The following is a 24,491-nucleotide window of genomic DNA, read 5'->3' as shown; positions in this document are numbered from 1 at the left end:
ACCGTCCCAGATATACTATATCCCCATCGGAAGTCTGTCAAACAGATAACAGTACGTCGAAGATCGTGGACTCTATTTCTTAGAAAAACATTGGCGCAAGCAATAATTACTTAGCGCAATCGCTAAAATAGCCTCCAGAAAATTGGATTCTATACTCCATGTAACCAGTAACGAGAAGTACAGGCGAAGGCAACGCCAGGTTTGGGGAAAGAGAGCAAGAACGAGGAAAGCTGGGGAGGAGGACAAAAATCTCCTCTCCTTCCTAACGTTCTTAGTTCCCTCACACTCCATTGCCCTCCTCTCCCGTCCCGCCTTCCTAGTGCTCAAGCTCTCTCTCTTCGTCTGGCGTTGCTTTCGCCTGCACTGCACACAACTGGTGACACGGAGTATGGAAGGCATGCTATCGCTACTTTGCATAGCACCACTCGGGAGGAGGTAGCTGCTTTTCTTTAAACAAATGTTGTTATTGCTGCTTTTCTTTTCTAATTGACTAGTCTAAAGCATCAGTTAAGTTACCATGGTCACTCACAAAGAAAAAATGGCAGGGCGAGACTTTAAAAAGCCCGTCCTCTTGCACGGGCTGCAAGCCTTCCGCCGTGCTAAGGCTGCGCGCTCTAGGTGTACGAGACACCGAAGCATTGTCGAAGGTTTGAAGCTCTCGCTGAAGGAGGGACAACTGAAGCTCATCTCCACCATTCTGACCTTGTCAAAGTCTATAGGCGAACTTAGTGTAAACTTTTGAAAAATAGTCAAAGATGTGTTCAATTAAATGACAACGGAATATCTGCAGCTTTTCTATTTCCACATGCTACAGAAAGTATCCTGCACATTTTCAACACAAAGTAAACAGAACGTTAGCAGCCTTCATGATATCACCGTCAACAGGAACTCAGTAGAATAAACTATCAACGTAGAGTTAGCAGAGGATCAATAGCTTTTCTTTTGACTCAGGCTGCTGAAAATCAATAGAAACATGTCAACACAAAATCAACACACTTTATGACGACCAAGTCAACAAAAATTCTGAAGTTTAGAGAAAGTATTCAAAGTCAACAAGAAATCAACATACTCAATATGAAGGGACAAGAAAAAAACTATTTTTATAGGGACACAACCGCTTTCGCTTCCGGCCGGTAAAAGCTTGAAAGTGAGCACATTTGAGCAGAATACAACTATAATCCAGCGACAAAAGTTTCAAGTTGCCAGGACACTGAATCATGAACATGTGCATGATGACCACCTATGGTGAACTTCTTAATGCGCATCATACTTTCGATGATGCAGCCATCGGATGCCGACGTCGATGAGATGTCAATAGAAACTGGTATGGTTGGAAGTGGGGAAAACATTATTGATGCACGCACCAACCGTCATCAGCAGAATCGAACTTCTTATTTTAGATATACGCCCCGTTTGATCCTTCAAATTCGATAAAATCCCGCAAAGAACGTTGTTGGGAGCAGCGTTTCAATCAAAAAAATTTCATTCATAGCGACAGTCTTGGCCACCCGTTACCGGTAAACGACGTCAATGAATCTCCGAACTGCGCAAACACACATAAAAATAAGGATACGAAAGTGATTACTCACGCAAAGGCAAGAGCAAAATCAGATTAAACCGCACGATTTACCCAAAATCTAACAGACCTCTAAACTAGGATTCCCGAAACCAATCCCCAAAGCAAACAGGCTGGAAGTCAATAGTACAAAAAGAGACGTGGATTGTTTTAATGGTGGAGGCTGAGTCGGGGGAAGCACCTTCCAAAGCTGTTTGCCCTTCGGATTAGAGGGGCTACGAACCCACTCTTTGGCCTCCCGGAAAAGAAAGAGCGGGCTCTGTATAATAAATGAACCGCGCATTGCGATTTCAGGTGACGTGCGCGATCTACAGCCCTTTTCTCTCTCTTTTTTCTATTTCACTCTCTCCCCTCCCTGGTTTTCGACCCCTAAAGCACGAACAACTACATTACTCTCACTTTTCTCTCACTCTCTGTCTCTCGTTTTCTTTCTATCGCTTTCACTGTTTTATTGAGGCACCACTTAAAAGCTTCCTAAGTCTTCCAAGCGGCGAATCACTGAGCTTTCTTTTCTCGACCAGGAAAAACATCGCGAAGTTTTCCGTAGAACTTACCGGGGCTCAATTAAGAAAAAAAAAAGCTAAGGCGACGAAACCCACCCGTCTATGGAATGGCAAAAAAAAATGATACCGATTATAGTCGGTGACTGCCCAAGAAACGCAAGAAGCGGCGAGTTCTGTACATCTAATCATCCAGTGAAATTGAAGCAATATTTAATAGTAATGAAAAAAAGTGAAGCGCAAAGCACGCAGCGCAAATATAACACCCTGTCACGCGCACTTCTTAGAGACCTTCTTGATTGCGAGCATCGTCTTTCTAGTCGCGCATACAGTAAGCTCTTAACGTCGATAGCCGTAGCGAGAGAGGTCTCTCAGCGGAACGCGTGGACTCAATTTAGGGGAGATATATCTCTGATACGTTTAACGGGAAAAACTGTGATGTCACAGTTATGTGACGCCACGTTGTTGCACAACGTCATATCCTGTCACATTAAAATTTCAAAAAGCCAGCCAAAAAGACTTCGACACTAAATAACGCCATGGAGCACAAACCTTATTAGGGCCAAGTTAGGTCCCAGGGTTGCCGAACTTGGGCCGAGAGCTACCCAGGTTTGGCCCAAATTTGGGCCAAACTTGGCCAGCTCTCTTCCTTCTCCAATGTCGTTACGGCAGAGAGGTCGAAGGTTTAAATGTAGTCGATAGGCGCTCCGTTTCAAGCCTGATCGTATCACATCTGTATGACTTCACACGTATTTAACATTTTGATGCCATGTTCCTGTTATACTGTGAGACAAGTTTTCGGTTGCCCTCTAATGATTGCGACAAATAGAGCAATCTATTTTTTTGTTTTGCTTTAACATGAGCGGCTCATAGCATGATTGAGTCCAGAATGTTTGCACAAAACCCGCCATGGTTTCAATTAAGATCGGAACCTCTTCGTCCGAATCAACACCAATCTCTGTTTGGTTTTGGATAAGCGGCTGACAATCGGACGGAAAATAAATCTCGATTTTGAGGGGTTGTTTATCTAACCTTGGAGCATTCCTTTTAACCCCCCAAAAATACTTTTTTTCTAAAGTTTTTTATACACGTTTTGGTTTAAAGCGAGGACGCGTTTATTGAGAATCGCCTGGGGTTTGAATCAAGACTGTTGATCTCATGGGGCCTTTTTTCTTTGTGTGTTCGGCTGAGCATTGAAACTTATTTTATGTCTGTGCAATCTTCAAAAATCCGATCCGGGTGGCTGCTGCTGAAAAAGCAATATCTACAAGAAAACCTCCCAACAGTGTCCCGGAACAACAACAGCCTTCAATGACACGATACAAAATATAATTGTTTTCTTTTTATGCCCTTTATTTATTCTTACAAGTTGTGTGTTTTTAAGCATTCCAGCTTTCTCAAAAATTCTGACCTTATTATTTGTTTTCAGTTTTCACTTTTATGTTTAGTAGTTGAAGGATATAATGCACGCTTCGTACTAAACATCGGTTTCTTTTTAGCATTTTCTTTAGTATAAATACTCCCGTTTTTCTGCCTTAATTACGGCATGGCCACACAGACTTTTGTCTAATTCTATTCGTGCTTCTAACATTGATCACCCGAAACAAAATGTGGCAAACTTTATGTCTATATCTTACTGGTCATCACCTCGCAAACCTTGTACTTTTTTTGTATTTTACAACACCGTTAGCAGAAAGAGCGCTGCCCTATTATGTATTCATCAATAGTACCATATTGGCGTTCGAACATAATCGAGGTTTTAGGCATATAGCTTTATTTCGATTTCAATAATATTTTTCATTATCAAGACGCAGTCCCGGAGAGCATAACAAGCGCAGAACGTGGCACGAGCATTCTTCCTGCAAGGTCAATGAGACTATGGCATAGGCCGTTAAGAAGGCCAAAGGACGAATTAGGTACGCAACAAGAAACGTAAGTGCACTAGGTCACACCATGCGTTTCTAAAGCTATGACAGACTATTAATTAAAGGGACGGTCATAAATATTTATGCTGCGAGAGGTCGACTAGGACATCTTTGCGCATACTGGTTGAACGCTGTGAAAGAGCAAGTTAATCGCTGCAGTACTGCTTCTAACCAGTGATCTCTAACACGCATCACCGGGCTGAAATTACCGGTACAGTACCCGGTCGTATAGTGGGCGGGAAGAATCGGGAACAGAGATCATGATCCCTGGGTTTCTGCAGGGCGAGCTTCCGCTTCCCGTGCTCGCAGTTATGCCATACTCTGTTCACCCTAAGCTGAGACTGCAGCCAAAAGTACATGCGCGGGCTATCCTGCGCTCCTGGGTTTGAGGTGTACATTTCTACAGAAAGTGATCAATCTGCGGAAGAGCGCTTCAAAGCAGCGATCTCCTGCTCTCGTGCTTGTGCCACTGGCTGAGGTCTCGGCGGTTAACAGCAGTGGAAACATCCACGGGGAATCACCGCTGTTGTCTCTCACCAAAACTCCCGGTGACCCGAAAGCGCCCGTGCAGCCAGGGCATATGTCGAAAAGCCCGTGCTGGAGGCGAGGAGTTCCAAAAGAAAGCCTACCTTCCTTACTTTGAGAGCGGCTGTAGCTGTTAGCCCGTTGGGCCGCCTCATGGGCGCAACCACCCGACCACGCGAACTTGCACGCTTCATGGCAAGACCTCGGAAAGTTTCTCGCGATTCTGAAGAACGCAACTATTAGTTACGGCGTGCTGTACAAGCTTGTCGTAGACGGAATACGGATCGGGCACGGAAGTGGAATCGAGTGCGGAAGCGAAAAAAATTGCATCAAAATTCTAAAAGTCGTGCTCAGGAGCAGCGACAACGGCGCCACACTGATAGCGAGTTACGCGAGCGTAGAACTGCTTTCGCTGTGACACGCGTTACGCATAAATTCTCTCGTATTTAGGGCTAAAATATATTAGGTCGCAATAATCAACATAAAAAAGAATTCGTTATTCTAAACGAATACCACGCGCTTAATGTGCCTCAATGTTTTTTTTTTTTTTTTTTAATATGTCTTTATTGATTTTTTACCGTTCCTTTTCCTTTACTTATTCTATAACTCGGTATTTCTTATGCCTGTCTCTTTTCTAGTCATCAATTTTACGAACTGTTCGCTCACCAACTGCATATAGGTCTGAGGACTCGGGAAGCCTAATTCTGAAGCCTTTTTTCCTCCTTCGTCGCGATTAGTACAGATGTAGGATTATTATTATTAATTATTGCTCTTTTTATTATGATTATTATGATTATATTTTTAACAAAACAACCGCCTATATCTGCCTGCAAAGGGGTACTTCACCGCAGAGAGAGTCCTTAAGCGGGGCAGCGCTCTTCCAGCTTCTAGTTTGTTCGACCTTTTTTAAAAAATCCTTCAAGGTACCACACCTGGACGACATACGGAACGCAAAAACAGGTTTAATAGTTGAGTGGAAAATTAAAAAAACGAGGCTAGAGAAAGAACTCAGAGCAACCCCGACTCTGGTAGGAAAAGTCCGCGACAACCATGCTTCTCCGACGACACGCCCTTGATGATGTCAGTGTCTCAACACGACTGCGTCTTGTCCCGTCAAACTTTTCACAGAGACACCACCCCTCGCTATCGCGTCCCCCCGCTTTTTAATGCCAAAAAAATTAACTGTCTCATGGAGCGAAGCCGGCTTTGTCTGTAACCATCTGTAGCAGAAAAACGGCACTTAGAAGTGGAATCACCATTGAGTACGATGCGTCATATCAGATGCTTCGTCACTGAAGCCCGCTGGCGCTCAAGGTCAAAGTGGACGCGCCTGTGAAATGAAACAGAAAGAAAAGCACAGCAGCGCAGATGCATCGCAGCGGAAGCCGTGGAGCCGGCGGGTGCGCCGCGCCGGCGCAGTGGGGGAGCGTGATGTCACCGCCGGCGCGCCGTGGGAAAAAATAAGTGGCACGCTGCTTGTAGGAATGCGCTGCGTGTAGGAATGCTTTCGCATTCCTATACGTAAGCTGCCTTAAGTGTCCTTACCGAATTCGTATTCTCATCCTCATCCGCGCGAGGCGCCGGTAGGCGTGTTCAGTAGCCCACTTTGCTGATAGTTGTGGCGGGGAAGGATAGCGGTGACAGTAGTTCTAACGCAACCGATGAACGCGCGCATGGTCGTGACGAAGTGTTCAGCTCCGTACACGTCCACAAGTTTCAATACTAGAAATTTTAAAATTGGACGTGTCGTAACTCAACCAGAATCCTATAGGGTAGTTGGTTTTATTAATGCGTCAGCATTAGCACCCACGTGAGAGGGAAAAGCTGACAGCGTCCGTCTGTGGACAAAGCAGTGGAAAGGGAAGCGCGCCGCGTGGAGAGGAGGAGAGTAATGAAGGACAAAGGCGAGAGGGAGGCGACGTCACGGGGTGGGAGCCAATAAGCGCGCGCGGATGCTCGGGCGAGTCTGAACTCGCAAATGTGCGAAGCGCGTATGCCTTGGTTTGTGCTACAAAATGAATTGTGAACCAAGTACTAGCGCTGATCTAAGTTGATGGCAAAAGAAACCAGATAGTGAACAAAGGAGACGGCTGTCGGAACTGGGGAACAGTGGAAGCAGCGTCAGGCGACGTATTCCGCGGCTTAGCGTGCAAGGCGAGCGAACAAGAACCCCCAAGGGCTGAAACATTTGAAGAAAGATCCATCGGTGGATCCTTATGGAATGCGTTAGTATAACCCTTAAAAAAAGGCACACACATCCTCATTCGGGAAAGGCTAATACTGACCCCGTAAAAAATCCAAAGAGAGGCTGCAAAAGGAAGAGACAAAAAAAAAGAGAAAAGGAAGCAAAAACTGAAAAACAAAACGGTCAGCCTTATTGTTTCCCAAAAGGGAATGTGTGTGGTGCTTTTCAAGGGTCATGCTAACGCATTCCTTAAAGACCCACCAATAGAAATTCCTTTATTTAAAATTGAACGCTATCCCGATTGCTACAAGTCATCTCAAACCAATCTTGCGCTTACACCATCACATGTGTCTTCGCGCTCCACACGTCCTTGAGCCTAACTTCAAGGTCAAGTTGCATGTGCTCGGCGCTAGATTGGCCTCGTTGTCTCGTAGCATTCGCTGCGATCCATCTTATGATGAAACGCAGCGTAAATAGCATTATCGTCACAGTTTTTATTGTCAAACTAAACCCCTTAAAATTAATTCAGTACTAATTAATTGGATAAAGAACTTTCTTACCACAAGAGCCAGGTCTGTCAGACTGGGTGTAGACATTTTTATTATTTACCAGTTATTTTAGGAGAACCCCAGGAAATCGTGCTGGGTCTATGGCTTTTCTTTATTTACATTAATAAAATTGGTTGCCAAGTTAGAAGCAGTTTTCCTTTGTTTGCATACAATGTTGTTTTTATCGCGCTATTATCAGTGAAGCCGACTGCAAGGCACTGAAAGACGACCTATGTTTGATTGAGAGGTGGTGTGCTGATTGGTTCGCGTCTACAAACCGCCTTAAATCTAAATATAACTGTTTTCTAACTCGCGTAATTTAATCCCTTATTTCTATCGAATTGCTTTTCGATCACTACAAAAAGTTACTTCTTTTAAATACCCTGGCGTTCATTTAAGTTCCGACCTGTCATAGAAAAAAGCACGTTTAACATGTAGCTTCAAGCGCAATTGTAAATTTAGAAGTTCTAAGACGCCCTTTTTCTTCAAACCTCGCCGAAAATTAAACAGTTATCATACTGCACCCCCGCCAGATCCAAACTGGAATACGCCTCCACCATCTGAGACCCTCATCAGACTTATCTCTCGGACTTCTTAGAATCAATTCAAAACCACGTGACTCGCATCCTTTTCCACAATTATTCAAACTCAAGCATTTCAATACTAAAAAAGGAAACTCAATATAATTACCTTCCCTTAAAGACAGGCGCAGTATACAACTGCTGCTTTTTTTTTTCATTACATGTTGTACAAACCTTGGACTGATTGCGATTTCTTCTCAGCAGCTAATCCTATCTCCCTTCGTCGTGTCCATTATCATAAGCTAGAATTGCTTTTTGTCAGAACTAACACTTTTAAATATTCACCCTGATTTTCTGTATAAGTGATTAGAATGCATTACAGGAATTTCTTGCAACAATAATTGATCATCCCTTGTTTTCCACAAAGCTCACTCGACATGCGTTTCCTCACTAGCATGTTGCAACTAATCATTCAAGGCGAACGGCGTTTGATAAGTTTTTATCTACCTTTGTAAAAACCAGATAGGTGTCAAATGTGTTTGTTTATTACCCCCTTATGTAATGCCCCACACGGGCCCTTGCAAAATAATAAATGAAATTAAATTTAAAAAAAAATGAAATATTTAAAAAAAAAGCCTGTAGTTGTGAGCGCGAAAAGGGAAACGAATTGCCGTTTTTGTCGACTTTCACCTAAAACCATGTACATCGCTCTTGTGACTGCGCGTTTTCAGGCATCAAGCTTCCAGATAAGCTAAGATAATAACGTAGCTTGACCAATGATAACAGTTCTCATATTTATTAAAAGGATAAAATATATTTAAAAAAAACTACATTCAAGATTTATAGGATGTTATGGCGCGGATGTTTTTTTCCAAGCGAAGGCATAAGGTGGCATCGATATCGACTTGTATGTAACGCATCCGCAGCCATGTCTCGGCGAATTGACGGTGTTTGTAATCATTTTTGTACTTAAGCTGCAGGCAATCTTTCTTTTTCTTTTTAATTTCGCCGGCGTTGTATGCCAGTCGCCTGCTTAACGCTAAGCGGGATAGATCGTGAGGATAAGACAGGGTCATAATTCTTACCCTTGTTAGAGACGTTGACAACTAAAAAAAATGCAGGGCGTCGCGACTCCCGATACTATTATTATAGCACGTCTAATTATCGCTATCATTAATGTTTAATACCTTATAAAACTTAGTTGAGCAGTGTGCAACGCAATGTTTATATTTCAATATAGGTATTCGTCATTTTGTTTTTTATATAGTTATTTTACTTTTCCATTTCATCGTATTTTAGATACACCTTATACATCGTGTACACTTCGACACAAAACATTTACGTAACGAAATAATAATTCTAGAAGCGTATATCGAAGAACACAAAAGCACAATAAAAAGGAAGAGGAAACTTCTTTAAAGTAACTGTTATTCACCACCCGAGCCTGTGGCAAACACCTCGAACCACACCGAAGCCCAAATAGCACGACGATACACGTCGCGATTTAAGGTAACGATTACAAGATGTGTTACAACCAACACATGCTTCTGGTAGGGAACAGGGAACAAACTTTATTCAATACGAAGGCAGCCACAGTACTGCACACGGACGGAGTAAAAAAAAAAATCTAAGCCAAAGAAAAAAGAAAACCGAGCAGGCATCTGTTAAGACGAGACCCCACCGTCAGAACGAGCTTAATTCACCCTGGTATTGGGGGCACACAAAACCGTCACAGCCTGAAAACACAGGCGCAACAGACAAGAAGGAGCCCTCTCTTTTCGAGCTGAAGTAATCCGTTGCTCTCTATCTATGTGTGTGTTTCTTGCAACACTATCTATATATATATATATATATATATATATACACGTCGGTATGTGAAAGAAACACTGTTATACAGTCTCCCTGAGCTTTCGTTTTTTTATGCTTCTATCTTTCTTTCTTCCCTCTGTGTGTCCGTCTTTGTGCGCTCCTGTTGTTGCAGCACACTCGTCCTGTCTTTCATGCGCTTCTTCTTCGTTTGTGCGTGCGTACGCGGGTGTGCACGCGTGTGTATAGTGTGTGTTTGTGCCTGTGTGTGTCAATGTAACGTACCTGCGTATGTCTCTTCGACTCTTGTTTCTTCTCTATCTATTTATGTCTTCTTTTTTTTTTTGTCCTTCTATTTTTGTCCTTCTACTGTTCGCACCAGTGGCATCATGGACTTGTACGTCCTGATGAGACGTTTTCTCACAAGCGCGGGCCCAATCCTCCCGAGCTCCAAATCCCCTCGTCCAACGCTCAGGAGCGCTAGGCTCCGATAAAACAAAAACCAGAAATGAGGGTTGCAGCCCCCCGGTGCAACCACGTGGAACGAGCTCGCCAAGCAGAGGAAAGGGCAGCTTACTCTGGCGCTGCTCCGTAGCGTGGATCTGCAAAATGCGATGTCAGAAACGATTATGGTTGGGATGACCGAGGACAGTCACGAATATGTAACAAGCTTGACAACATTTGCGGCAAACTAATGCAACGTAAAAGGGAATGAAAACACTATTATAAACATGTTTTCTACTTCAAAACATAGACGCCCATTTTTTTATGCCTCCTTACAGCTAAAAGACAAAAATAAAAAATAAAAATAAAGAAATATATATATAGGATTATGTAATCTGGTAGTTAATTGTATATAGTCGTATTTTCAGTAAACGAGATATTCACTTCTATTAGGTCTCAAAAATACACATTTCAACTCTTAACCATGTTGTTGTAGCAATCACAATATGTTTCGCAAGTCTTGTTATTCCACCACGAAATTCGAAGCAAAAGGCATACTCAGTCTATGTGTCATCACCTGAAGGTATTGCTACGCAGAATGATTTTTCACGTGGCGCGCGAATTCGTGCCTGGGATATTGACATAAAGTAACTGTAGACGGTAGAAGCGTCAAATAATCAAAATTACTCTCGTTTGGCTGGGAAACACTCGCGCGTCTCGGAGCTTTATTTTACCCCAGCATGTAGCGCAACAACACGTAACCAGTAGATGGGTTGTATTGCAACCACAGTATTTGTTTTGCGGTGTGTGTATTATTCACTTTTGATATGAAATGACAGCACTTTTGAAATTGCTCGGTATATATAAAAATCTATATTAAGTAAAAATCAACCAGGAAATAAAATCCTGCATTGAATAATCTTACCTTGAACTGCATCCAAAAGAAATACTCTTATTAACCGCCCGTGCCCAGAAGGATTCATAGATCGGGTGTTTAATGCGCTCTATCTAGCAGGAGGTAGAGGCCCTCTATCCTGCCAACGTAAGAAAACATTTGTTGCATTTTACACGCACCTTTCTTGGGGAATGTTTTGAAGAGATTCCGTATATCGCCTTTATATTAACTTGCCCCGACATTGAAAGCTCCGGGCGCTATTTGTTTGGCGATGTATTGTAAATAAATTGCACGAAACCGTATACGAGAACTACGTAATAAACCTAAGACAGCTAAATATTTTTTTAAATATTTTAATGGACTACGCCATTTTTATTACCGAAAGCTCTGGTATATCAAAATCCTATATTTGCTTTTCAACGCGATTGGAAAGTGTTCACTTTTGAATGCGAAAGCATTAACTGTTTCAAAGAATGCAGACGGCGTTGTCCGTAAGCACAAAAAACGGCACCTAGTCTTATTGGTTGAGTGTAACGGCACCTAAATGCCCATTGGCTGAGCGAAACGGCACCTGAATGCAAGTCATCACGCAAGCGCACTCAAAAAGGAAACACAAAGAAAAGCACAGCAACCCAGATGCTTCGTCACAGAAGCCGAAGAAGGCGCTCAAGGTCAAACCGGACGCGTCTTAAAAGTAAAACACAAAGAAAAGCACAGCAACGCAAATGCATCGTCACGGAAGGCGTGGAGCCGGCGGGCTTTGCTGCGCCTGCCCAGTGGGGAAGCGTGACGTCACTGCCGGAGCGCCCAGTGCGATACGAAGACGTGGCGCGCTGCTTCTAAGAATGTTTTCGCATTCCTACACGCATTCCTAAGTTGTGTGTAGGACTGCGTTCCGATTCCTACACGTCATAATGTGTCGCTTTCGTTCGTCCCACCCACCGCTTATGTGAAATGCGTGGCTGAGCAGGAGGGTAAAAGTAAAAGCGCCGCGTTGTTTCGGTGGCGCCCTCTTATGGTCCCACCCTCTTACGTCACGACTAGAGTTGACCTCACCGTGACGTCACGAATTGTCGTCTTATGTACTTAATATCAGTTGCGAACCAAAAGTTCGACGGTGAGCGTAAAACGCATGACGGAAGCTTGGAGCTGTCACACACTCAAACAAACATGATCAATGTTGACAGTCTGACATTGCTCGAATTGCCGTCTATAAAACGATTAATTCCCCCTCTGCACGTTTCTGTCATGACGAGTACCGTACCGGCGTGCGGTTTTCAGAGCGCAGCTTTTAGGCGCCCGTTTCCGGCTTGAGCGGCGTCACCGTCGCCGTCGGCGTAACCGTGCGTTGCATTAATAATAGTTTTCCATAATGACGTCACTCGTGACGTCACGTGTGACGTCACGAGGGCAAATGTTTCCGCAAAAATCTGTGTGAATTTAGTGGGAAAATGTTTCCTTTAAATTTAGGGAAAAATGTTTTCTCTAAATCTAGGGGAAGAAATTTTTCCGATAAATTTAGCACAAACATTTTACCCTCGTGACGTCACACGCGACCCTCCTCTCCTCCTCCTCCTCCTCAAGAGCTGCGCTCTAATTCGGCATTACAGAGAATTGGAAACGTCTTTCATTTGTTAATCACTACTGCTTGAGACACTTAAAGATCCAATTCTAGTAGTGGTATTCCGCTGGCTAAAGGTTTCCTCTTCAACGGAGACATAAGGAACTCACTGAGGCTGACCGAATTCTCGCTGTCTAAACATACAGGGTCTCTCCAAAAAGTATCGGGACTGATATTTTTTTTCCAGCAAAGGGGACCGGGTGAACGGTAACCTCCTCAAGCGGGAACATTGGTGGGGGATTCCAGGCCTCCGACGCGATCCGCCTCAGCTGCCTCTGAGCCTTTGCAAGAGTGTGGATCGCGCCCAAAGTGACCAGTTGCTTTGTCGTGCCATCGGGAATCACGACGCGGCGGACGATTGAACGGCGGCATGCGTTCTAGTTTTGCCCGAAACTAAACAGACGCGGTGCTCAAACTTTTGACGCAATCTGTCAATCTGTAAAACCTTCGGAAATGATTCCACGTCAAAAACACGAGTTTTCGAGCGGCACAAGAAGTTTAAAGAAGGAACAAAGGGCGAGACGTCGGTCGACAAGCCGCAATGAGGAATACGTGGCAAAGGTGGAATAACTTTTGGTCCCTGATCGACGCGTGAGTGTAAAAATAATCGAGGAAAATTTGAATTCTCACAAAAATCCAGCGTGCACTCATATAGTTCGCCGCCGACAAAAGTGTGTACGAAAATTTGCCAAATGCGCCAAGTGACGCATCGCTACGCGTACGGGAGTTTCTGACGGACGTGGCAACACTGCCTCAGCCTAACTACGGTCCAGACCTGGCCCCGTTAAACTTCTTTTTCTTCATTCGAATGAAAAGAAGCATCCGAAAGAACACTATTCTGTAACGGTAGAAATAGTGCAAGCGGCTTCGACGCAGTGCCCCAAGCAAATTCCTGTTGCAGATTTCCAGAGGGCGTACCATGCGTTGAAGAAGCGCTGACAACGGTGTCTTGACGGAAAAGAATGATATTGACTGAAGCTTTAAATTATTTAATGTATACCTGCAATATGTTTGTATTAATGTAGTTCCGATACTTTTTGGACAGACCCTGTACACTTAACGAAATGGAATTAACCCCAGTGAAGACGTCATAGCGACCGTTTGGCTAATCATGGAAAGGCAACTAGAGCGACGTTTTTGTTCGCGACACATCGCCAATACGAGAATATCCCGCTTCTTAATGGAAAAGAAAGTGTGACTATACATTGTGTGACTCAACGCGAACGGAACGAAATAGCAACACCAAAAAGAACCAATGGCAGCGATTTTTTTTTCTTCGGTTTGTTCAGGTAGGACGGCTGTAGGGAGATTGTTCCCTCTCGCAGACCCAAATCCGCAACCTCGATGTGCGCGAGCGCATGGCCTGCCAAGCCTAATCCTGCAGCAGAGCGCCACCGCACTTTCGTACCCTGCTAGCGGGGCCCGCCTCGCTGTTTGGCCACCTTTCTGTTTTGTTTCCCGCCGCAGTTGCCACCGCTAGATTGAAAAGCGCCAAAACGGAATCGACCGAGGCCCCAAAGAAGAATGGCCAAACGTTTCTAAGTCCGAAACATGGTTGAAAACACAACAAAGGTCAACCTGCGAAACTGTTTATGTTAGGAATGGAAAAATTCAAACATATTTTTTGTATCGTACTTTAAATGTCGTTTTTATAACCTAGGCAAAGGTAAAAAAACTCAGATTTTTTGAACTGCTATTTAGTGCACGAATCTGATATTTTACGGTACTTCCCAGCGACTTTTTCTGAATTTTGATTCCGACTTTTCGTACCTTAGACCGTACAACTTGCCAAAAAAAGCAAGCAAAAACTCACTTTTGCGAGTTTTGGCTTTCTGGAATCTTTGGTCTCCGGGACTGTTTTGTTTCTAAGACGAAAGTTATCCAACGTACAGGGCTCAACGGAATAATACGAACCAGCGGAGCGCGTGGCCTCGCCTCGCCCAAAAGGCGGATTCGTGTGGTTGCTCTACGCTAGAAGAACTGCATATGCTAACTGTATGCGCTAGAGCGACTGTACATATGCCCCCCCCCCCCCCCCCCCCCCCCAGCAAAGCATTTGCAGACACTCTAACGAAGCCAAGCGCTCTGCTAATCTCTTCTTTTTTTCTTTTTCGTTGAGCACTGCACATTTGCATACAGCGTATATCTTCTTAAAGGACAGTTGGAAACGTGGCGCTTATTTCCCTACTTTTTTCTGCGCCCAGGCGGCTCTTCCTCCGTGCACAAAAAGCTGCCCAGCTTCGCCGAGCCCATCCCCAACGTGACGGTGGCAGCGGGTCGCGAAGTGACGCTCACCTGCGTCGTCGAGAACCTGGGAAGCTTCAAGGTAAGACTTCGCCTGTAAACCTTTAGATATTTATCGTTCCACTTTGTCACGCGACCGCTTAATCTGTCACAAAGTGCTTCTTCTACGACGACGGCCGTTCTTGGTGACGTCGAGCAGCAAATTTCGCCCCTGCGCGTTTCGTGGGCGTGGTCTGCTCAATTAAGTGAGAAAGTTACTCCCCTAAATCTAGAATAAAATCAAAGTGTCCTGACCTTTCGTCGTCACAGTATTTATTGACGTTGTGTCACATGACAGTTAAATTTAGCGGATAGATTTTTCTGCCAAATTTAGCGGGAATTTAGTATCACGTGATATTATGATCCCAAGTGACGTCGCAGAATCACGTAATGTCATGCCGTCACGTGGTGCCATGGTGTATCATTAAAATATAAGCCAAATTTAGCGGTACGTAAGTTCGCTTAAATCTCAGCGCCGCGGTATAACTGTGTGCAGATATGTGTAGCATCTCGGCTACCGCCGAAGTCTATTTGAGGGTCAAGGAGAGGGCATATTTTTTTCCCACGCTACACAGAAAGTATTTGCCTAAGAATTTAAGTATAGTCCCCTATTAGTGACGACTTAACGATTCATATCTTGGGAAACATTTCGCCTTGTGTCGACGCATGCTTTAAAGGGACAGTAAAAACAAATCTTCTTTTCGTCGCTTGACTTCAAAGTTAATTTGTTGTTTTTTTCGAGTGCAATACTATTAGAATTTGAAATAACATCCAGCATCTTTGTGTTTCGTTGCGTGTGTGTTTACTTCGAAGAATTACGGCTTTTTTTTTACGTGTTCGGCATCTTGAATAAATAAATAAATCATCGGCGAATAAGTTTGAAAAAAATATGTGTTGCAAGCAAGAACCTATAAACGTGATGCATTCATTCTAAGCGATAGTAAGCTTCAGTAAACATTTCGACTTATTGTTCGAGCTCGAATCCAACCATACACAATATATCTGCCAAGTAGAAACTAAAATAACCTTCGACGCCTTCCAAAAGAAAAAAAAAATATGAGCACACAGTTTTGTGAAAAACAAGGCCAACAACCCCCGTTGCAGGCAACGTGTGCAAACAACAAACATCAAATCCCCCCTGAAAAAAAAAGAAATAGAAATAGAAAACAAGTACAAGTACGATTCGTTCCGTCGCAACTTATTACGGCAGTCGTGGGCAAAGAGATCTTCGACAACCGAAACAAATACGATCAGAAAAGAAACACCAACACCACAACCCCAAATGGATCCACGACTAACCGCTTCACCGTCGAACACCGTGTAGTGCTATTTGCCGCCGTTCCATCATCAACTTTCACCTCCACCAACGGCGCTACGATTCTTTTTTTGTCGTGTTTCTTTTTTTTTTTTATTTTATCGCGCCAACGTGACGTGACTCGGAGCCTTGCTTTAATGACGACAGCGTGTCGACTCACGTCTCAGAAAAAGAAGGGGGGGGGGGGGGGGGGGGGGGGCGAGGTGGTAACGCTCTGCTTCCGACAACCAACGGTTTCGGCCGAGCGAACGCGCTGGACTGGCAACATCGGGACACACTTCACACTCTCCGCCCTCCATTGTGCTGCTGCTTGGAGGGACGCGGCACCCTCGACAACAAGGTTGTCCTTATCCGTCCCTCCGTCGTCGAGCCGGACACAATGCAGGACACAAAGGCGACGGGAGACTCAGACGCGATGGCAGAGATTGGTCAGTACGCCAAGATGGAGAATGCGTTTAAAAGCAGCGGGGTCCGAGCACAAAAACGTGTTCCGTGATGTGGCTGGAGTGACATGTGTAAACTAGGCACCCATTGGAAACCTGTGTCTCTTCTTAACTTAAACACGCCCGGCGGTTTCATGGGTGCTTTTTTGACGACGACAACGTCGTTCGACAGAATGCTTTTTCTTTTGTTTCCACAGGCAACAGCAAATACGTAAAGCTCCGAAAGAACGCCCACTCAAAATGTAGAGATAAAGGGTTAAACCCATTAGGTGGGCTATCTTTGCGGATGCCACAGAAAAACGTTGTCAGACATTGATAAAATACCTGGCACCCGCTACAAACCACGTGACGAGGGAACTGATACCGCATATCGGGGACACGGCAAATTCGCGTTTCACGATGCGATAAATACGCGGGAATTCGCAACGAACTCAGGTGTCACGGGAAAGGATACCTCAGGTTGCACTCTAAGAATTAGGGGGTGTATATGGGTACACTCCTTGTCCCATATGTCACCAAAATAACCATTCGACTTTCAGTCCAAAGATGTCAAACCGACGATATCAACTTTCAAGAGCGGCTTGATAGTTGACCGATACAACTTATTAAAATAGCTAATGTATGCATTAAAGGCTACTGTAAAACAATCACTGTTTTTTTGTTTTTTGTTTTTTTTTGGGGGGGGACCTGCTGCAAAACCTGTGTTGTTTTTTTTTATTTCTATTCTTAGAAACGCACATTAGCTATTTAGTACATTATACCCAACAGCCATCAAGTCGCTCGTAAAAGTTGGCATCGCCAGCTCGACGTCAGTAGACAGGACGTCCAAATGTTGTTTCCGGGTGTTTCACATGGGAAAAGGGGGTACCCCTATACAGGCCCTATTTCTAAGAGTGTGCGGAAGCCGCTGATTTGTGTATCGCGGTGCGCAGGACCCGCGGGAAAATGTCAAGAACTCGCATCCCACTGGAACAAACACCGCGAATTGCGGACGCAGGTGATTCAAGTTTTGTGGTGCAATAAACACGCGGGAACCCGCTACAAACTTGCGTGTCACGAGCACGGATATCGCGCGCGCAGATCGCCGACCAAAATGCGGGAATCCGCTACAAATTTGTATGTCACGGGGACATATACCGCAGATCGCGAACGCAGCAGAACCGTATTTCACGATGCGATATACACGCGGGACAAACTCCTGTGGAATCGAGATCGCGCGCGCAGGTTGCAGATACAAACGCGGGAGTCCGCAATGCACTCGCTTGTCAGACGTGCCGGTATAGCGGATTGCGCAGTTGATGCGATTCAAGTCGGACATCGTGCGACGTTCGACGGGATTTGGTGGGTGGGCGATGTTGCGGAATTTTTTATGTTAGATATTAAGCCAGAAATACGGGACGGGCGATCTCTCGGGGGCGAGGGTTCTCTCGGAACTTTACGGTAGGGCTTTAGCTCTCGAGTTCGGGCAGCGTCTATGCCGAGCACCATCGAATATTTCTCGGCGCGGTTTAGTTGCGCGTCATTGAGCTTTTTCACGTTGCTCATGGACGCTAAGCAGCCAGAATTTCTTTGGTGGACAATAATTTTGGGGTAAAAACAAGAACAACAAAGCTAAAAGAAACGAGCTTTTGTCATCTTGACAGGACAGGGCGAGTTGCAGTTTTATTTGTTGCTTAACCCTTTTTAGTTCCTTCACACCAAGGCGCCGCACCGCAAGGTCAGGTGTTACATTGTTGATTATCACCAGCTCGCCTGCACGCTCATTGTTATTTAGGCATCTCACTTAACGGGCGCCGCCATGTAACTATAGGCCAAACAACAGCTTTGGCATGGCACTGACGTGGCAACACGGTCGTTCGCCTCATATCATGGTGGCGTCCACTGAATCGGTGTCGAACGGGTGAAATTCGGTGGCCAATCTTTGCCTGGCCAGCAGGGAGTCGGCACGTGGCGGACGCTATAGACACGTGGCGGACGCTTCAGCGTCGTCATGAGTGAGCTGTCATAGCGCGGCTTTAGAAAGCGAGCATATCAGGCGCCATAAGCACGAACGCCGAGAATGGCACAGGGTCGAGAAAGCCGTAAAAGCCCTGCTTCCAGCAAACGTTCGCTGCTTTTTATGGTGATGAGAATGCGCGTGCGCATCTAAACTTCTTTTGTTGCGCCGATCGTATCGAAAGCCAGCGGCGACCGCGGGCAGACAAAGCAAACCGCAGGCGCGGACCAGACATAGCCTAAGCCTAACGTGGCCGACCAAGCTGCGAGCAGACGATGGGAACTTGGACGAGAGAACGTCGGTGCGCAAGGCAGTCTGGGACTGAGTCTTTTATTCCGGCGTCCCTCACTTCATGCCGGGCCCTGCTGTATTCAAACATAGTTGTTTCAGGCGCTCTGTTACCGCGCGAGGAACATAAATACGAACGACTATAAACGACCGTGGTTCATTTATGGTCGAACGATGCAGTGGCGCTTTATTTCCGATGCAAGCACTACATGGGAGCGTCTTACGGGCACGCTCGAGCCCCCTGGCCGAGAGAAAGGCGCCTATTGAAGCCGCTTTTAAAAACCATGGGCCGGCGATCGTGACTTTGCAAGTACTAGAGGGCCTAGATCGTAGAGAGGTTTCATCTCAAACAATGGGGAGCGTTTGCAATTTAATGGCTAACGGGGTTCTCCTGCCGCGTTTAACGTGCGCAGGTGGCCTGGATCCACACGAACCGGCACATGCTGATCTCGATGCACGACAACCTGATCACGACCAACCCGCGGTACGGCATCGCCCACAACGGCCACCGGACGTGGCAGCTGCACATCCGGGAGGTGGAGGAGGCCGACAAGGGAGAGTACATGTGCCAGGTCAACACCAACCCCATGAAGAAGATCATGGGCTACCTACACGTCGTCGGTGAGAATACCACTTCAAGTCTCTGTAATGATCTCGCCATAAGAAATTAAAAAATGAAAGCCGTTTACAACTCCCTGTAACGCCGAATTAGAGCGCAGCTCTTGAGGAGGAGGAGGGAAGGATGCTGAGGGGGAAGGTATACCCCTCCTCCATCCTACTCAAGTCCTCATCCTGTCTGCTACTCCTCCCTCTGAGCGGCGTCGCCGTCGCCTCAGGAGGGTCACGTGACCTCACGGTGGTCCTGTGACGTCACCGAGCGCAGCTCTTGAGGAGGAGGATGCAAGGGTACTGAGGGGAGGGTATACCACTCCCCCTCCTCCTCACATCGTCATCTTGCTTGCTATTCCTCCTTACCTCCTGCCTCCTTCTCCTTCTCCTCTCCTCCTTCTCTTTCACCCCCCCGTGGCCGCCGTGAGGTCACGTTACCCCTGTAAAGTCACGTGACCCCCCTGAAGTCTCGTGGCCCAGTGAGGTCACGTCGTCTCCATGAGGTCACGTGGCCCCCTGAGGTCACGTGACCTCAAGGGGGGGTCACTTGACCTCAAAGGGGTCACCTAACCATGAGGTCACGTGACCTCATGATCACGTGACCTCATGGTTACGCCAATTGCGACAGCGCTCAAGCCGGAAACGGGCGCCTAAGAGCTGCGCTCTAAAATAAACACAAGGTGACTTTCCTACCAATACAAACATGGTGTTAAAGGGCGTGGAGAGCGGCAATAACAGATCGGAAAGTGTCAACCTCTGGGATGCAAACAATGTGCTCAGATAGATCATTCCAGTCAGAAATAGCCAATTGTAATAGATAGAACTTGAATTGATTAGTCCTTGGTGCAACTAGATGAATGATGAGTGGGTGATCTGTGTGAGGAGAGATGGAAAGCCGACGGACAGCATGCACCCTTTTTGAAGGAAAGTAGTAATACATTTTGCGTGGGTGTACGATACGTGATATGTTTCTTTGGTTTTTAAAAAAGAGAGATGTTTAGCTCAGAGTTTAGTGCAGTGATACTGGCAGTAGACGTTTAGTTATGAAGGATGAAGCGAGTGGACCGGTGTTGAATAGCTTCCAGGTTTTCTTCTACGTATACCTGATGGTGTTCCAGGCGCTTGAGGCGTACTCAACCTGAGGACAGATGAGAGCTAGTATTATATGCGATGAGTTTAGTTGGCGACGGGGCCGGATAAAGGTGACGTTTTAAAAAGCCGATACTTCGGTTAGCTTTTGCAGAGATATGGCTGATATGAGGTTCCCATGATACGTTATTATTAAGGTTGATGCAGGTATTTACATGTTGCGACAGTTTAAATGGGTGTGCTAGAAAGTGCATAGTCAAATTCGGTAGTACTTTTCTTTGTAGTGAAGTTAAAGCATTTAATTTTGTTAACTTTAATTTCCATCTGCCAATCTCGACAGCACCATTCAACATGAAACGAACCAGTTTTCGCAAAGGCTGCAATCGGACACATTTGTTATATTTGTATGAATGACACAGTCATCGGAATATAATCTAATAGTTGAGTTAAGTAGACCTTGCAGGTTATTTATGTATATTAAAAATATTACCTAGCCCAGCACAGTTGTCTGTAGTACTCCTGATTTAACACCTCTCTGTGAAAAACAAATATTATCTATTGTAACATTATGCGTTCGACTTGAGAGAAAATTAGTTATCCAATTTATAATCGATGCTTTTATTTTGATGGCGCTAAGTGTTTGAATGAGACGACTGTGCGAGACTTTGTCGAAAGCATTTTTAAAGTTTATGAAGATGGCACGATTCTCATTTTTAAGATGTAGGTTTTGGTGGAGATCGGTTTCAAATTCAGACAGTTGAGAATCACAGGAGAAGGACTGCCGAAAACCGTGATGGTTAGATAAAAGCTTGCAGAACAGTGCAACAGGCGGCTCTGATTTTGCCGCGTGCTATGCGGAGCGGCGGTTACGATCGTATTGGCCGTGGAAGTACCTTTAGTCTTTACCTAATTAGAGCAATATGAAAGAAATGTGTAATGTATGTCGCAATATCTATGCAAAATCTAACAAAACTTTTGAAGTCCGCAATCTTTCCAGAAACTCTATCCCTCTGCTACATAAAGCATTTCGACATACTCAGGCTCTAATCTCAATTTCTGTGGACCTGGGGAAACAAAACCTATGAAGAGTAGCTCCTTATTCGGAATTAAATTTAAGTTTAAAAGAAAAGCACCGCGATTTCTTCGTTCTTTATATTTTTTTACTGTTGTTTTCTTCAAATAGTTTCTTTGGCAATACTGAGCGAGTCAGTGCATAGTTTGCCTCTGCGCAAAGTAAACATAGAGCAGAATTGTCTACAAGAAACAACACGCAATTCAACGATGCCTACACCAGATTTTATATCAAAGCACCTTGTATAATCCAGAAGTCTGCGTCCCCCTTAAAACTGTGACGCAAACATAAAACCTTTTATTTTATGTTTGCGAGTTTGTGTTGTTGCTTTGCTGCGATACTTTAATCTCGACACCAGACAACATTTTAGGGAAGACGAAACAAACAAAAAGCCGAGAACCTCATTTCCCCCATCCCGCCACTTTTCCTTTCTCCCTTCTTCACCTCACCCCAACGTTTAAAAAAAATGCTGCGACGAAAAAAAAAAACGTCTTAAATAAACTGTATTTAGATGTTAGCCAACTCGTTTTTTTTTTTTTTTCTGTCAAGACAGCAACATTTCTACGTGAGTTTTTGATATAAGACCCCATATTATATCCTCCCCATGAGTCGTCACAGCGCTTGGAACAAACGCTTGATAAAATAAGAATGGAGACAACAAGAAAAATTAAAAAACGACAACACAAAATGTGCGAGGAAGGAACGGGAGGCGGTCTGTACGACACTTTCGGTGACGGGAGCGATAGAACACGAGGGCAAAACAACTAAAGAAAACAAAACGCGGCGAAACCTTCCAGAAAAATAAGTATCCGCTCAACTCAGTGAGTTGAAAAGAAAGGAAGAGACCGTTAGAAATAATAACGCGCACTTGAGTGAAGCGCCCGAGCTAGCAGAAACAGCGATGTTATATTGGTTCCCTTCTCTATACATTTACGCTGTTTACAAATGCGTCTATCCTTTCCTCAGCGTCTTTCTTATATTCAATTCCTGTTTGGGTTTCTCATGCTCCCCGTCGTACGACATTCATCCCATACAAAAGAGACACTGATAAAATAAAGTGTGACTCGAAAGACGAATCTGGAAACAATCTAAAAGCTGCACATAAATTTTAATCTTGGTAGCTCGGAATATCTGCAGACTGCGTAAGAACAATGACAAGAAAGAAAAAAAGCACTGCTAGACGGTGTGATAAAGGAATAAAAGAGCGCAGCGGACATGAGAATTCCCCCCTACCCCTTCCCCCAACATTTTGCAGTGCTACATCACGCTTGTCGTTCGTATCTAGCGAGAAAACCCTCCGCTCGCGTGATTGACGGCCTGCGAATGCAGATTATCTTCGAGCAAATTCGCGTTTTCATAAAGCGTCGTTTTTCGGTACGGCGTGCGTTGAGGAGTTTGTAAAACACAGGCGTCGCTGGAACTGGTGATGACGTTGCAGGGTAGTCTTAAAGGTGAGCGCGTTTGGACACGCTCATTCTTGCTGATGTACGCGTTTAAGAGCAGCGCGAATTCTGACGAAAATTAGACTTTACTATGGCTGCATTTACGAAGACGCTACCGCAGCGCGTAAAATCGAGATTCAATTATTCTTATTCGTTAGAAGATAAAGACGGAGAAAGACAGGGTACATGTGATTTGTTCCTGATCGATTCTATGCGCAGGGTCGTCGTCGGTGGCCGAGTGGGCTAGCGCACACCAGCTCGGAGCACGTCGAGCGAATGCTCGCGCCGCGAAACCCATGGATCCTGAGTACAATCCTCACCCCTGCTCGTTTCGATCTGGATGAGCATCGTACCGGCGTGCGGTCATGTATCACTACTGCGTGGTGCACGTTAAAGATTCCAGTCTAGTGGCTCCATCGCACTGGCTAAATAGCTCATCTATAGCTGAGACAACGGACGCACACTAAGGCAGACTAACTTCCGGTTGTATAAACGTACACAGACTTTTTTTTCGCGATGCGCTGCGACCGTATTCTTGCCAACCCAACTAATAGAAAGGCGAACGGGACGGGTCAAACCGCGAAAGTACAGTTAGGAATATTTTGAAACGCGCAACATCCGTCGAGGAAGCTCTACTAAGTTAAGGGCTCGCGCAAAGCAGTCTTTGGCCACAGGGATGGGCCATTAGGATTTGAATGAGGAAGAGCAAAGCCAGAGAACTCGAACCAGGTCGAGTTTTTCAATGTTTTAATTGAAAAGATGATATAATTAAGCCTCGCCCCTATCACGACCAGAAAACGCCCCGGTCTGCCCCTCGCTGTTCTTTTTAAAGCGTATCATAGCCTACGCCACCTCTTGCATTCCCCCTGGTTGGTGCATGGTGGCGACCGTGATTAGCTGCTTTATTTTTCTAGCATGACGCAAACTTTTTGTAACCATAAAAGAAGTATTTTCGCACCTTGCGGCATGCTTGCAGATGGTGACGACCCGGTTGACGTGGTCTGGAGCAGGTCAGTGTTCCCATTTGTAACAGCGAACCACTTTCTTTCAAAAGTGTGCAGAAGTCTCTTGACCACTTCAGAAGACTCATTCGCGCAGCTGCCTTCAAAATGCCTCGATGGTTTTTTTATTGTACCATTAGAATGCATTTAGAACGCCCTGGGAGTGCAAGGAGGTGCCCTGATAGTGCCCTCCTAATGCCCTGGAAGTGTTTTGATAGTGTCACTGGCGTGCCTGGCGAGAGCCCTTGAAGTGCGTTTCAGAATCATCAAAAAATTTCTAAACCTGTCTCTGACTTCGCCAAAATAAAAACAAAATAAAAGGCTCATAGCAAAGGCCTCTAAAAAGAATCTTCAAGCGTGCTTTTAAATATATGATGACTGTTTGTTAAGAAAATTAACTAAGTGAG

The 24,491-nt window shown here is 45.1% G+C and overlaps 1 protein-coding gene across 1 annotated transcript in view; it reads left to right on the top strand.

Annotated features, from left to right (window-relative positions):
* The window catches only part of LOC8043285 (neurotrimin), a 183,488-nt gene that overhangs the window by 135,424 nt on the left and 23,573 nt on the right, over positions 1-24,491 (top strand). The window contains exons 2-3 of the mRNA XM_029972770.3: positions 14,751-14,872; positions 19,285-19,492. Of these exons, the coding sequence (XP_029828630.2) occupies positions 14,751-14,872; positions 19,285-19,492 (330 nt within the window). The remainder of the gene's footprint in view (positions 1-14,750; positions 14,873-19,284; positions 19,493-24,491) is intronic.

Source organism: Ixodes scapularis, unplaced genomic scaffold, assembly GCF_016920785.2.
Source record: "Ixodes scapularis isolate PalLabHiFi unplaced genomic scaffold, ASM1692078v2 PGA_scaffold11__112_contigs__length_91849675, whole genome shotgun sequence".
Lineage (NCBI taxonomy): Eukaryota > Metazoa > Arthropoda > Arachnida > Ixodida > Ixodidae > Ixodes > Ixodes scapularis.
Note: the sequence above shows the minus strand (reverse complement) of the source record. Positions and strands in the feature narration are given on the sequence as shown.